This window comes from Desmodus rotundus, chromosome 10 (assembly GCF_022682495.2).
Source record: "Desmodus rotundus isolate HL8 chromosome 10, HLdesRot8A.1, whole genome shotgun sequence".
In the NCBI taxonomy this organism is placed as follows: domain Eukaryota; kingdom Metazoa; phylum Chordata; class Mammalia; order Chiroptera; family Phyllostomidae; genus Desmodus; species Desmodus rotundus.
The window spans coordinates 1,020,753-1,034,798 of record NC_071396.1 but is presented as its reverse complement, the minus strand read 5'-3'; the positions used below and the strand labels follow the sequence as shown (position 1 = coordinate 1,034,798).

General features: G+C 63.5%; 1 protein-coding gene across 2 annotated transcripts; it reads right to left on the bottom strand.

The window, feature by feature from the left end:
- Positions 1-1,784: 1,784 nt before the first annotated feature.
- TMEM9 (transmembrane protein 9) lies at positions 1,785-12,937 on the bottom strand. 2 transcript variants are annotated; one of them, XM_024576140.3, is made up of 6 exons: positions 12,807-12,937; positions 12,334-12,432; positions 10,678-10,769; positions 9,881-9,980; positions 8,268-8,399; positions 1,785-2,516 (listed from the first exon to the last, which is right to left on the bottom strand). In XM_024576140.3, the coding sequence occupies exons 2-6, from the start codon at positions 12,406-12,408 to the stop codon at positions 2,364-2,366; spliced, it is 552 nt and encodes a 183-aa protein (XP_024431908.1). In that variant the 5' UTR covers positions 12,409-12,432; positions 12,807-12,937; the 3' UTR covers positions 1,785-2,363. The 2 variants fall into 2 exon arrangements, with proteins under 2 accessions (XP_024431908.1, XP_024431907.1); XM_024576139.4 differs by lacking the exon at positions 12,807-12,937 and adding an exon at positions 12,679-12,800.
- Positions 12,938-14,046: the final 1,109 nt, after the last annotated feature.

Sequence of the window (14,046 nt, the reverse complement as noted above, 5' to 3'; positions counted from 1 at the left end):
AGGCAGGTGACATGATCTGTTGTGGGCCCTGAAAAATGACAAGGACATGGACAGGGACCATGGTGCTAGGGCAGAGGGGACATGAGGGGACGGGTTCCTCGGTCACCCAGAGGGAGAGCTGCTGGGACTTTGTGAGTGAGGGGATGGCAGAAAAGGGCAGAACCTCCAGGTTTCAGCTGGAATAACTCTGGTCCAGATAGAGGAAGCCAACCACAAATAGGCTGAGGTCTTGATGCTCCTTTTGATGGCTACGTGGCACCCTGGGGTTGGGTGGGGGGTGGAATCCACCCAGGAGCCAGCTAGACAGGCCTGAGGCCCCGGAGTCAGGTCTGGGCCACAGACAGGGACTCCAGCACAGACACTGGGAGACCAGGAAGCAGAATAGCCGTTTGGGGAGATGCTGAACCCCAGACGGAAGGAGCCACTGGGCTGGGTGGGATCCTGGGAACCACGACCTTCCGGAGGGGAAGGGGCACCCAGAGAGCAGGGAGCACTAGAGGCTGGGGCCCCAGAAGCCAAGTGCAGCAGCTCGCCAAGGGAGGCCCACGGTGCCCCCTGTGGTCGACGGGGTTGGGGGCAGAGGTGAGAACAGGACTCGCCCCTGCCCGACCTTGCTGCAAAGGGTTGGGCTGGAGGCCTGAGGTGGTAGGTAGGGGAGGGTGGGGAGACAGAGGGAGGCTCCCGTGTCCCAAGGTGGATGTGGAGCCCACCAAAGGCTCTTTGTTGGCAGGAAGCTCGTGCACGTTCACAGGCTGAGGAGGACACCGGATGGGTGACATTGAAGTGGCAGTGGGGGCCAGGAGAAGGGACAGCAGGCGGCTGACGTGGGACAGGAGGGGCGTGCTGCCCCGAGGCCGTGTGAAGGAGGCCAGGACCTGCCCGAAGACGGGCTCGAATGTGGGAGTGGGGCTCGGCTCCTGGAGAGGCTGAGCTCACACCCACTGGCCTTGGTTTCCTTGCAAGGTTTCCTAGGGGAGGGGAAGTGCAGGAGGGGTGCCCAGTGGCCGGCAGAGAGTGAGCCTCAGGGAAAGGGTTCACGGCCCCGTGAAGGGGTGGCCTGGCAGCCACGGACCCGCGGAGACCCAGCAGTGTCCCTGACCGCAGCGCTGAGCGGCAGGGGTCAAGCGTGCTGGACCCACGAGGGTAGAAATGTCCCCAGCGCTGGCTGCTCGGGCTTGGCCTCACTCACAGCTGTGGCACGGGGACTGCTGTGCTGGCTGAGCACACCTGCTCAGGGTCCCACAACCAACTCCGTCCCCTCTCGGCCATTGTGTCCTGCAGGTTTCCAGCGCCAACCCATCTGTGCTCCTCCTGGAAGCCCGGCCAGCAGGTCACCCCCCGCCCCCAGCACTGGCATGGGGCTTTGCAGACCGGGCCCCCGCCTCACCGAGCACCCAGCCTGGGGCCACACACGAGGTCCCCAGTGCCAGCTCCCCGGGTGGCCTGGGGACAGACACTCGGGTCATGGGTCCCTCAAATGCCCCAACATCCTGCTTCTGCCTGGGCCCCGGACACCCCACAGCACTTTCTGGGTGGAGGTGGAGCGACCAGTGTGGCTCCCACTTCTGTCTCTTCCTGCCACCCCACCCCCAGCAGTTCTGCGTCGAGTACCGGCCGAGTCTGAGACCCCGGTGACATGGGCTCATTCCCAGTCTCAGGGGACAGTCCTCGAAGGTGCAATGGAAACAGGCTCTCGGGGGAGCTCCAGGGGCCGCCGTCCCATGCTCCTGGGAGTGGAGGGACCCATGCACCTTCGCTCTTGGAACCTCTTGGAATGCAGAGAGTGAGAGACACAGACAATTTACTGGTGACTTCCGAGATTACAGACCACAAAGGACACACTCCCTCCGTCTCCGTGCACGGGCACAGCGGAGCTCGGGGACGAGCGGGGACCCGAGCACAGGCACCGTGGCGTGCAGAGCCTCTCGTGTCCCACGGTGCCACCGCTGTCTGGCTCAGCTTCGCAGACACAGGAGGCGGGGCCGCCTCGTGTCCCGAAGTGGGGTGAAGGCCCGGCCAGCAGTCTGCAAGGGCATATGGCCCAGGCCGCTCGGTGGGGGACCAGTGGGGAAGGAGGGGGCCAGTGTCCCGGTGTGCTGACCGCCGGTGGCTGTCCCCCCACACGGAGTGGCGATGGCCCAGCTCCGCCCTCCGGGGGTAAGAACATTCCAGATATTTGGAGCTGGAAGGGCAGCACCGAACGCCTCCCTCCCCACTGGCTGCCCATCAACGGGGATGTTGCTACAGAGGAGACGGAGGACGCGCCACACGCCTTTACAGGGAAGACCTCGGAGGGTGGCCCAAGAAGGGGACGTGGCCCCAGCTCCGTCCAGCCGGAAGCCAGTGCCGTGGCCCGCGCCAGCCTAGCTGAGCATCTTTTGCCGGTCGAAGACCGTCTTCCTCTGCTCCCGCACCTGCAGCTTCCACCGCTGCTGCGCGCCCTCCACGCGCCCCAGCACCGAGTCGGCTCGGGGGCCACCAAGCGAGACCGCGGCGGCTGCCATGGAGCGAGCGTCCTGCAGCGGGAAGAGAAGAGGAGAGCTGAGCCCCACAGCAGGCCTGCCCTCCCCGAGGCCCCAGGCTGTGGGATCTGCAGGGCGGCCCTTTCCCCCGACTCCGGGGCCTGGGAAGGACCTGGAGGCACCGCACAGGCTCCTTCTCACCCACAGGAGGAGGACCCTGGATGTCACAGGCTCACAGCCTGCACGGTGGCAGGAAGTCCAGCCAGGGGGCAGACAGTCCACTGCACTGAAGGGTCTGGGATCTGCTTGGAGGGGGATGGCAGGGACGGGCCTCCACGCTGGACGCGGCACTGCCCCGCAGGGCCCACCCTGGACAGAGCAGGACGGCTGGGCACCCTCCCTCTGCCCCATCTCCGCCCCTCTGCTCTGACAGCATCCCTGGCCTCAGAGGCGGCATCCACCCCTAATTACCACTTCGCTGCCTCTGAAGCCGGTGAATTTCCTGCAGGACCCGAGCCTGGTCGCTGGGGGAGTCGCAGCCCATGGCCGGCCCACACGCCCATGGGGATTTCCTCCCAGCTCTCCCTGCCTCTCATCTCCCGCCACCCGTCTCTTAAGGGATTAGCACAGCCATCTAAGCCAGAGCCGCCCCGTAAATGCAACCTTGCTTCTAACACCAGGCTGGCACGGCTTCTGTCACCACCCAGCTGCCAGGCTGGGGGATGGGGGGCGGCGCAGCACAGCAGGGCGTGGGGGCTGAGCGAGCAGGTGGGCAGCTACAGAGAGGGGTCTGGCTAGGGCTGAGGCTGGCAGGCAGCTCCTGGCCTCCATGGAGCTGGGCCACTCATCTTGATCACTGCCCAGGGAGAGTCAGAGGCGGACCATGTCCCGGGGGCCCAGGTCCAGGGCTGAGTAAGGGCCGTAAGCCAGGACTTTCCTTCGGCCTCTGACCGCCCGGGGCTGTCACAGGGCCTGCCGCAGGCACCAGGAAGGAGGGACGGCCGACCACTTGGCGGCTGGCTTTCCCCGGACAGTGGTTTCTCCAGGCTTCAATGTAATAATTTAACAAGCCCACCGTTTTCAGACTTTCCAGGCTGCAGCGTCAGCAGGGGTCACACGCACGCACACAGAACTCAGGCCGCGCGAGAAGCAGCAGACAGGTGAAACGTGCTGCCCCCGACACCAAGTCGGTGTTGTGACCCAGTGGCCGCGACCCACAGCTGGAGAAGCGTGGTTTACAACCAGCGCGAGTGTAGCCAGCTCAGTGGACCGTGGGAGTGAATGAGGCGCACAGCACACGGGCCACCCCAGAGCAGGGGCTCTGGGACTCGCGGTGTCCCCTCACAGCTCAGTGTGGGACTGGGGCCACAGCGGACTCACAGTCCCAGCGCTGACCACGCCCAGAGCAGGACCCGGCCGAGCAGCCCTCTGAACCTCCGCCCCTGTGCTTAAGGGAGGCAGTGCATGCAGAGCCCTCAGCTGGCCCTCCACGCACGGCAAGAATTACCACTGGACCCGGCTCTGGTGGCCCAGGCAGGCACAGGGGCCCCTGCCCTTGGGAGTTCCCACGGCTTTGCACACCTTCCCGCTTCAGCCGCTTCGAGGGCACTCCACGGTGCCTCGGACTGGCCCTCCACGGCTCGATGGCTGAGGTGGGCGCTGAGGCCCACTTCAGACACTCTGGGACACCAGGACATAGCCACCCTGTCCCCTCTGGAAGTGGCGAGGAGCCGGGGGAGCCCCGCAGGCAGCTGGAGGGCAGGGAAAGGCTCAGCCTGCTTCTCCTCCCTGCTCAGGAGGGGAGGCTGGGGGCGGGGCCACGCCCACGCCCACTGCAGGAGCAGGCTTCACCCAGCCACCCTTCCTGTAAGGTCTTGACAAGCAGCTCCTAAGAGGTGGAGTTGCGGGGGGTGGGGGGGCTCCCTGCCAGTAGTCTGATTAAAGGTGTTAAAGACCCCACTTCTGTCCCAGCGATGCCAGCGTGGGCCTCGGCCTGGCCTGCGCTGCAGTGGGGTGGCAGCTGAGGGCTGGACAGGCACTGGCACCCCGTCCCCTGTGAGGTTCGGTCTCAAGAGGCTTGGGGAGCTGGAGGACACAGTGGGGAGGAGGGGTGAGCCCCTCTCTAAGGACAAGGAGACGAGGAAAAGACTCCTCCACCCCATCTCCGATCCTGGGCTCGGAGCTGGGCAGGCCATCTTGTCACTGACCCAGCCGCACAGCAGAGAACACCCCTGGGGCCAGCCCGTCAGAAGGTGGCCACAGCGCCTCCCCCAGGTCTTCACGTGTCTCAACCTCCCTGCTGCAACTGCCCCCACCGCGTCTGAAAGGCCAGGCTCTCCCTGGCCCCCACACCCCTGCCACTCCCACCTCGGAACACTTCGCATAAGACCCCCGGACCCTGCTCCAAGGCCTCGCCTGGCCACCCCACTGCTGTGGGTGATGCACACGCCTGATCGCACCCTGCTGGCCACCCAGCCCCGCTGGTCTCTGAGGCCTTTCCCGGCAAGGCGGCTGCCCGCCCTGCGAGGCCGCTCCACCTGCTGCCCTCAGCTGACCCTCCTACAATCACAATGCTGCGTTGGTGTGAAGACCTGAGCAAACCACCTCGTCGTAAGGAAAAGGAGCACTTCTAAAGCTGCCTGCGCACCATCGTGGTAGGTGAGAGCTCCCCATGGATCCCAGGCTCAAGAAACGACCCCGGGGTTCAGCACCGCGGACAGCGATCGGCAGCACGCGGAGGGCAGAGTCAGCGCCCCTCACCACGGGCTGGGCCCTGTGGCTGCTTCAGAGCGAGCACCCTGGTCCCTTCATGTCCCCAGGTGCCATCACCATCTCTCCTGGATTTCCCGCTCACCCTTCCCACAAGGCCCAGTGCTGTCCCCACGCCCTGGGGGTGGGAGGACCACTGGGGCCCCACTGTGGGCAACAGACACCCAGAGCCTCCGAGAAGACCTGCCCCCTCTTCAAAGAGGACCAAGCCCACAAATCTGAACAGCTCTGTTTCTGTCCCAGCAAACACGCTCGCTTCCTCCTTTCAAAGGGCGTCTGAGCCCGGGGATTAGGCCCTAATGCCACTGGCATCCTGGGGGGGCAGCGCCCAGCGCCAAGGCTGCCAGGCCTTCAAAGGGACACGCCAGCTTTCATCTCCCTGCACGGTGCAGTCCCCGGGCAAGAGAGCTCCCTGCTCAGGAGTTGGGAGGATGGAGCCAAGGGCCCCCAGTCCTGGAGTGTGACCAACCTCCGTATCTGACCCCTGACTGGGTCCCAGACTCGGGTAGGGCTTAGGGGCGCAGGGCTGAAGCCCGGGAGCCAAGGCAGAGTTCCTGTCTCACGGCCACCGAGTTGTACCGGCTGAGGCGAACGTCCAAAGAACCTGAGAGGTCTTATTCTGACTTCACTCCTCTTGGGGCAAAAGCGAAGCCCCCCCAGCCCGGGGGCGGTCCCTCCCTGGTGCTCTTAGGGAGAATTCTCCAGACCACTAACAAACTCAGAGACACAGCCTCTGCCCGCCCCAGCCCTACACCCTCCAACATCCCCACCTCCATGTGCCCAGAGAGGGGAGGACAAGCTGAGTGTCCTCACCATCCAGGACCAGATGGGACCCCGCGGCTCCACTCAGCCCTTGTGCTCCCCAGCAGTTGGGTGGTCACTGTCTTCAGAGCTAGTTTGAAGGCCCCCTCTGCCAGGAAGCCCTCCCAGACTGATGAGAAGGAAGGGTAAGTCCCCACCCCTGGCCTCCTCCCCAAGCATCCGTGTCCTGGACGGGATCCTGCCCACACCTTTGTGTTCCCCACCTGCTCGGCTGGCTCAGGCTGTCCTGGGTGGACACCCCTAGAGGTAGACACGAGTCTGTGAGCCCACACAGTGTGGGCAGAGGGAGGGAGAGAGGCATGTGCACGGGAGAGGAGCCACTGAGCCCCAGGAAGGGATGAGCAGGAGTGCCTAAGGCGAGGCCAAAAGAGGCTGTGCAGAGTAATGGGGCAGTCCTGGGTCTGAGCACCGGCAGGGGCCCTTCCTGTAACCGCGGTGCAGCACCAGCGCCCCTCCGCTCAGACATCAGAGACTGGACACGTGGCTTATTCCCTCTAGAACCCCCCTTTCCCCGGACCCCCTGCCCTGCCTCCCAGGCACCCCGACACAGGGCCCTCACTGTGGACAGTCCTCCTTCCTACTCCGCCAAAATCTGCCCCCAGATGTCCACCCTCTGATCGGTCTCTGCTCCAGGAACTGCACTGACCACACCTGGCCCCTTCTCCCCAGAACCCCCCACATGGAGGCAGCCCTGACTTGGACTGAAAGTGGAGAACCCCGCAGCGGACAGGGGCCAGGGCCCGGGGCTCATGCCGGGAGAGCCTGCCCCTCCTCCTGCTCCCGGTCCAGGCGGCAGGGAGCCTGGCATTCCAGGGAAAGCCAGCCTGCCCGAGCTGTAATCAGCACGCATCTCTCAATTACGCCCCTTCCAGGCCTGCAATTAGCACGGTGCCCTAATCGCTGAGTGTTTATTAGCAATGCCCCCACCCCCGGAGCTGCTATTACCTTGAATTAATAACCAGGTAGGCCAGCAGGGTTTCCTCCTGAACACAGACCACCCAACTCCAGCGCTCCCCTCCCACCCCCAACAGGCAAGGCTCAGCCTCTCTGCCCCACCTCTGGCCCAGTGGGAGTGAGCCGAGGGCCGGGGCGGCTGGTGCCTGTCCGGCAGGTCCCGGGAGCAGCAGCAGGGCCACACCCCCGGCACCAGGCAGCTTCACACTCAGGTCTGAGCCCGACCCTCCCGTTGGGAAGCCTGCCCTGCCCCACCTCGGTCCTGTGCTGGAGACGCTCTGACCTGGGGCTCCCAGGGGCAGTTCAGCCTAGGACTGGTGACCCTGAACCCCGAAGTCACTGTCACACTGCAAGACTGCTCCGCACTGGGTGTTAAGTCCCCGCCCCTGGCCCCGACTCTGGGTCCTGCTGCCCTGGCTTTGCTCAGGGGAGGCCCAACTCCCCTCTGAAACGTCTGAATGCCCCGCCTACTGGAGGTTTCTTTTGTTTTGTGTTTTTTTTAAGTTAAACATCTCCAGTTTCTTCAACCAACTGTCCCAGGGTGGGGCGGAGACCGAGACTCCCAGGGGGACCGCTGTCCCCACAGCGCACGGCCCCCCGACGCCCTCCCTCTGCCCACCCTGCTTCCCCTGCAGCTCGTCCAAAACTCTTCAGCAAGGGGCAGATGGGAAGGGGGTGACAGCGGTCATTCACCATGCCGGCCCCCACCATGCCAGGGCCCAAGGGGGGTGCAGGCTGCCTGGAGTCAGGGGTTCCCCATCTAATAAAGCAGAGACCCCTCAGAGAGACATGGGGGGCCTTCGATAACTTGCTGTAAGCTGCCGGCCGCACGTCAGACATGCCCACCTCAGCCCTGAAATGCCCAGCTCCGCAGGTCGACCACCCGCCTGGCGCCCTGATGGTGCCCGAAAGCCCACTTTTCCCTCAAGCCCGCGGGGCCATGCTCTGCGCTGAGTGGTGGCTGGAGTCATGGGAGATAATCCTGCCACCTGAAGCCCACCGCCAGCCTGACACCACGGAGCAACCAGGACGCCACTCGTCACGGGCTGGCCGGCTCCCACCCCCTGCCCCACAGTGTGGCTGGAAGACCCAGCTGCCCAGCTGCCGACGCTGGGCATCCGGAGACACCCAGGGCCGCCCCCTGCGTCATCTGGGGGCGCACAGGGCAGGCCCTGCCGAGGAAAACGCTGGAGTCTGGGGGCCTGCGGGACACTGAGCGGGGGGTGGGGGGGCCCGGGGTGCAGGACCGTGTGCAGCTACCTCGTCCTCCTCCACGTTGTGCAGCTGCTCGGTGTATGCGTCCGGCTTCCGGATCAGCGGGTCCACCAGCATCAGGAAGGCCATGTACAGCAGCAGGGCCCCCACCACCGACAGGTAGAGGACGATGGTGACCTGAGGAGACACCCGGGCCCTGAGGCTCGGAGGGATACCGGACGGCGGCGGGGCCCCCCTCTGCCTGACCCCTCACTGCCTATCAGTTTCCCTGCACAGAGAGACAAGAGGCAACGGACCCTGTGGATCAGGACGCCCTGCGATGCCCCGGCTGGCGGGGGGGGGCAAGGGCCCAGCAGCCGCCAAAGGGTTCTGCACTGGGTGGTGAGCCGGGGTCACCGGGTAGCTCGAAGAGGGGCTGCCGGGGGAGGGGCTGAGAGGGAAGCTTCAGTTCTGAGGGCACAGCACCGGGTGGGGGGGGATGGGGAGGGCCACCCCGCAGGGAGCGGAGAGCCAGGGACAGAACGGCAGCCTCGAATCTGCTGCGCCCGGGAGCGCCTCCCAAGCTGGACTGGTGTTTGCTGGGCAGAAGTAGATGGCTTCGAGAGGCGAGCTCGACACTTCTCCGTGGGCGTGCCCTGGGCACGCGGGACAGGGCTCTGGGCCCCCCAGGACACTGAGCACCGAGGTCGCTGGACCGGCACCGGTAACACCTCCGGTGATTGGGAACACAGAGACGCGTGCCTCCCCCAGAGGGCAGCGGGCACCGGGCACCTGACTGAGGACAGCGAGGCGAAATCCTTCACTGAGGGCCAAGGCTGGAGCCCGGCAGGGTGTCACTCACACCCAGTTTGGGGGCTGCATCTCAGACCTCCCGACGTCTGGCCATCAGTCCCTGGCCTCTGACCCCCGCCCAGTCCTGAGCACTCAGACGAGAGGTGAAAGGAAAAGGGGCCTCAGGACTTTCCAGTTTGCTGCCCCTTCAGTCCGCACCAAGTTCAAGGGGGCCCTCCTCCAGTGACCTCCTGCCTGTCCTGGGGGGGGGGGGGCAGGGGATGGAGCCTGAAGGTGGGGGGGACTGCAGTGAAATTTCAGGGATTAAGCATGTCTGATGAGGACCCCGCATCGGGGAGTCCCTCCCTGCCAAAGAGGGAGAGGCGACATCTGGCTCAGGGCTTGACTCGCTCCGGCAGCCAGTCGCCTTGGGAGCAAGTTCAGAGACGGGAAAGGCGGCTGCAGGAGGGGCAGCAGGGAGGGAGGATGATGGGGACCGCGAGGACAGAGCGAGGGTCACCTCCTCTCCCCGTGAGCCTGGAGGGAGCACCCAGCAGGTGGCCACATTCCCGAGTCACTTCTGAGTGACACTTCCTCTGGACTCTTTGCAGGTCGAGCAGGAATGAGCTGAGCGCTAACACTGGCTCTGGAGGGCCATCAGAAATCAGGAAGCGGGCTGGGCTCGGGCCCAGAGGGGCTCTGGGCGGCGAGTCCCGGGGAAAGCCGGTGTCCAGGTGAGTGTGCGGGGAGGCCCAGGACAGAGGTCACAGGACAGCTGGCTCCAGGGGCGGGAGTGGGTCTCTGTGCCGGGGACAGGCCCACCCGGAAGCCAGCCCCAGAGCCACCCGGAATGTTCTGGAACGGAGCCCCGGCCTGTGCACGCTCACCTTGATGGTGGTGGTGCTGCGCTCCTCGTACTGGCACTCGCACAGCAGGCAGTAGGCCTCCGCGTCCACCGGCATGGGCTCCACCACGCGCAAGCAGTTGCTGCGTCAGACGGGCAGGGTGCGGGCTTCAGGCCTCCGCCACGGCCCGGGCGGGGCCGGGGTGACTGGGTGCGGTGGGAGCCTCTGAGGTGGGCTGTCTCTCAGCTTTCCCCACCCCCCGGCGCTCTCTCAACTGTGACCACAGCAGACGAGGTCCCAGGGCTCCCCCAGGGCTTCATGTCCTAGGGCTTCGTGAACGAACATCTTTGGGGGATGTGATGGATGGGACAGGGACTGCCGTTAACAAAACTGTATATTTATCGTCCCCTGGAAAGCTGCTGAGAGTAGACCTCCCTGTTCTCACCACACACACACACACACACACACACACACACACAGCAACTGAGTGAGCGGACGGAGGTGCTAACTAGCCCTACATACGTGTATCATGTCATCCCCATGCATCTCAAACTTACACAGTGCTGCATGGGACTCGTATCTCAATAAAGCCGGGGAAAAACCACCACCACAAAAGTCCAAACTCTTATCACCGTGGGATCACCGGATCCCACCGTGTGTGCTCAGCTCCCTCCAGAACGGGGCAGGGCAGCACAGGGCGCCCCAGGTCCTGAGAAGCCCGGTGTAGAAATGCTCCCCCAACCCACACAGACACCCTCGGCCCCAACTCTACCCAATCAACATGGAGGGTGATGGATGTGGTAGGTGCGGCGAACCCGCACCGGCCAGCGTGACCTTACCAGTCCTTCTGCGACACATTCTGGCTGTAGATGTGCCCGCTGATGTTTCTGTACGGCGGGCAGGTGCACTTGCACCTGGTGTCCTCGGAGCTCTGGGGGAGACAGCAAGCATCAGGGGGGCCCCGGGCTCACCTTCTAGCAAGACTCCAAGTCTTGGCTCCCCATTCCCTACGGCGAACATGTGAAGGCTCTTGACCTTTCCCCATCCCCAAGTTCAGCAAAGAAGGACGTTCGCAGGAAGGGTGCTCCATCACAGGATCCTCCAGACAAGCTGGCCAGGTGGCAAATGACCACAGGAAGCTGCCGAGGGTAGGGGGCTAGAGGGGTGGAGGCGGCAGGGAAAGTGGCAGTTCTCTCCCCTGTGCCCACACCAATGTGTGCACCTCTGTCCTGGTCTTTGTAGCTGGCCTCTCCTCCCACCCTGCCCTCCAACTTCCTAGGTTAAGATGGGGAAAGAGACAGGGCAGAGGAAGGAAGGAAAAGTGGGTCATTTCCATGAGAACACTCACGCTGCCCCTCTGAAGCCATGAGAGACAGGGCCACACAGACTTTCACCCGGGGCAGGGACTCCCCAGAGGCAGTGGACGCAAACCCTCAGTCGAAGAAAACCCCACGGGCCCTGGATGCTGTTCCGTGTGCTGCAGCCCATGACTCCAAACCAGGATGGAACACCTGACCCAAGCACAGCCGCAGCCTTTCCCAGAAACATCACCTTCATCAACCAGTCTGGGGTTTTCTGGCCAAGTGCCAGGAAAGTCACGTGACACATGGTCCCTCTCTGTCCCCCCGCGGAAAGAAGGGGCAGCCTGCAGGGTAAAAACCTTCCCTCTCTCTTCCCCAAAGAAAAGATGCCCAGGCCAAAATTAACCCCTCGTTTCCTCTTGTCCAAAGCTCCCTTCCCCACCCTTCTTCCTGTAAAGTCCTTCCAGTCTGCACACCCCTTGGAGCCCATCTAGCTGCTGGGTGGGCTGTCCCCCGTTCATGAATTGCCTGAAAAAGCCAGTATATGCCCTGGCTGGTGTGGCTCAGTGGACTGAGCAGCAGCCTGCGAACCAAAGGGTCGCTGGTTTGATTCCCAGTCCCAGCACATGCCTGGGTTGCAGGCCAGGTCCCCAGTAGGGGGCACTGGAGAAGCAACCACACATTGATGTTTCTCTCCTTCTCTTTCTCCCTCCCTTGCCCTCTCTAAAAATAAATAAAATTTCTTTTTAAAAAAGCATGTAGATTACTATTCATGCTTTTAAAAAAACTCAGTATCTTCAGAAGTGCTTTGCTGAATTTTGCTAACGCCTCAGGCCTCCCTCCAAGCTTTGGTATGATCCGAACTGCACGGACCTACCCACACCCAGGTCCTGGTCGCTTCCCCTGACAGAGTGGAAGTGACCTTAGCAGTCCTAGCCCTACGGTGGTGGCCCTCCACGCAGAAGCTTCCATCTGTGGAGGACCTGACATCGAGTGAGCGTTGCCGCAGAACCGCTGCGGTGACCCAGGAGCCGAAGATGGTGCGGACACCTCAGGCCACTGCCGCAGGCACGGAATCCCAGGCTGGAATCCCACCTGGAGGTCCCGCCCCCTGGGAAACCCCCGAAGGCAGGGCCGCTGGGGAGTGAGGGCGTTGCCCATCTGTCCACAGGGGTGCAGGCCCCTCCCCCTCACCTTGTTGGCCTGGGCTGGGGGTGCCAGCAAACAGCCGACTGCGGCCACCACGCACAGGAGCTTCATGCCAGTCATCCTGGGGGCCCGGAGACCAGACACCTGTGAAAGGACTCGGGGTCAAACGGGGCCAGTGGCCGCGGCCTCACCTGGGATGGGTGGGGGCTGGGCTCCGGGGTTCCAGGGCCTCCTCGACCTGGCGCCAAATGCTGCGATCCCTCCCTCTCCCCAGTGTTGGGGCGCCCGGAAGAAAGAGGGGGTGTCCTGGGGCCCCGACCCCCGCTCAGGCCCGCTGATCCCCCGCCCCGAGGCCCACAGCCCACTCCGCCCGCTGAGGCCCCACGAGACCTGGGGCGCAGAGTCTGGGAGCTCTGGCCCTACGGCCAAGCAGGCGCGGCCACACCCGCGGCCTGGGGTCACTCGGGGCCCCTCTGGGCCGTCACGATCACGCACCCCTCCCCCACTCCCGGCCTCACCTGCCAGCTCCGCGGTGGCCGCGCGAGACCCGGCTGGCCCCGCCCCTCCAGGCTTCCATTGGCCGCCACCACAGTCCCTCAGCCGGTGGCGCTGTCGTCCAGGCAACAAGGCCCGCCTTTGCCTGGGTGCGGGGACTCCGCGCAAGGGACAGCAGGCATTTTCCAACCCGGAGCAGACGAGAAAAGCGAGCGTCGGCCTTCCAAACGGGTGATAGGAGGGGTCCGGCCCTCGTGGGCCCTTCGAGAAGCAGCCCTTGGACACCCGGATTATAAAACTCCGGGTTCAGAGACGGGCTAAGCTGGCTCCGCCTTGCTGTGTTCAAGAGAAAGCACTATACACAATAAGCCAGCAAACACGGCAAGAAGAAGAAAAATCGATCAGAGGGCTTTGTCCGCAGTCATGAAGCGCTACTTAGGGATTTGAAGGGTCGGAGCCAATCCCCGCAGGGGAGAGCAGACGCCGGGCTTCGGGGCCCGTCGCCAGTGTGGACCCGACCTTGGCTGTGCCCGGCCGCTCTCCCACTGGGACAGATTCCGCCGTCGTCGCGTCTCCGGGTTTCAAGGTCACTTCACCGTCTTGCGAGCACACCATTTGCCGTCCACACGCTCCTGTCGCCAAGAAGGGGCAGCGTGGTGGACAAAGGTCTCCAAGAATCGCATCTAAGGTCAAAAGATGCTTTGTGAAGATGGCGGCGTGTAGATGGAGGGTGGGGGAGGGTAGGGACGAAGGTGGACACGGCGGGGGTGGACAGGTCATTGTACCTGCCTGGTCACAAGCAACACCTCGGTCAGAGCACTATTTTATATTGTTGGTTGGAGTGGGTTTTCATGAGCTGTCAAATGAAAAGTAAATACATCTGCCATAAAGAAACCCTTTAAGGCGGCGATTTTCAGCCGGCGTGCAAGAATTCGTGCAACATGCAACACCTGCGGATGTAGGCACCGGCCTCTTTCCCCTCAGATTTCATAACAAAATGCCAACAGCCAACCCAACAATAGCTGCCTGGTGTGAATCAAAATTGCACCTATTTTTTGGTCAGGTCTTCAAAAAATATAATTGGTGTATGAGATGCAAAACACTGACAATCACTGCTTTACGGTTACGACGCCCTTCTGAACCAGGCGAACTTGGAAAACTCAGAAGTGGGTCAATGTCATTGTCGTGAGCAGCCCGCACTGCCCTCTGGTGGCCACAGGAGACATGGCTCGCGGGCTTCCTGGCTCAGGGTTCTGTCTGCAA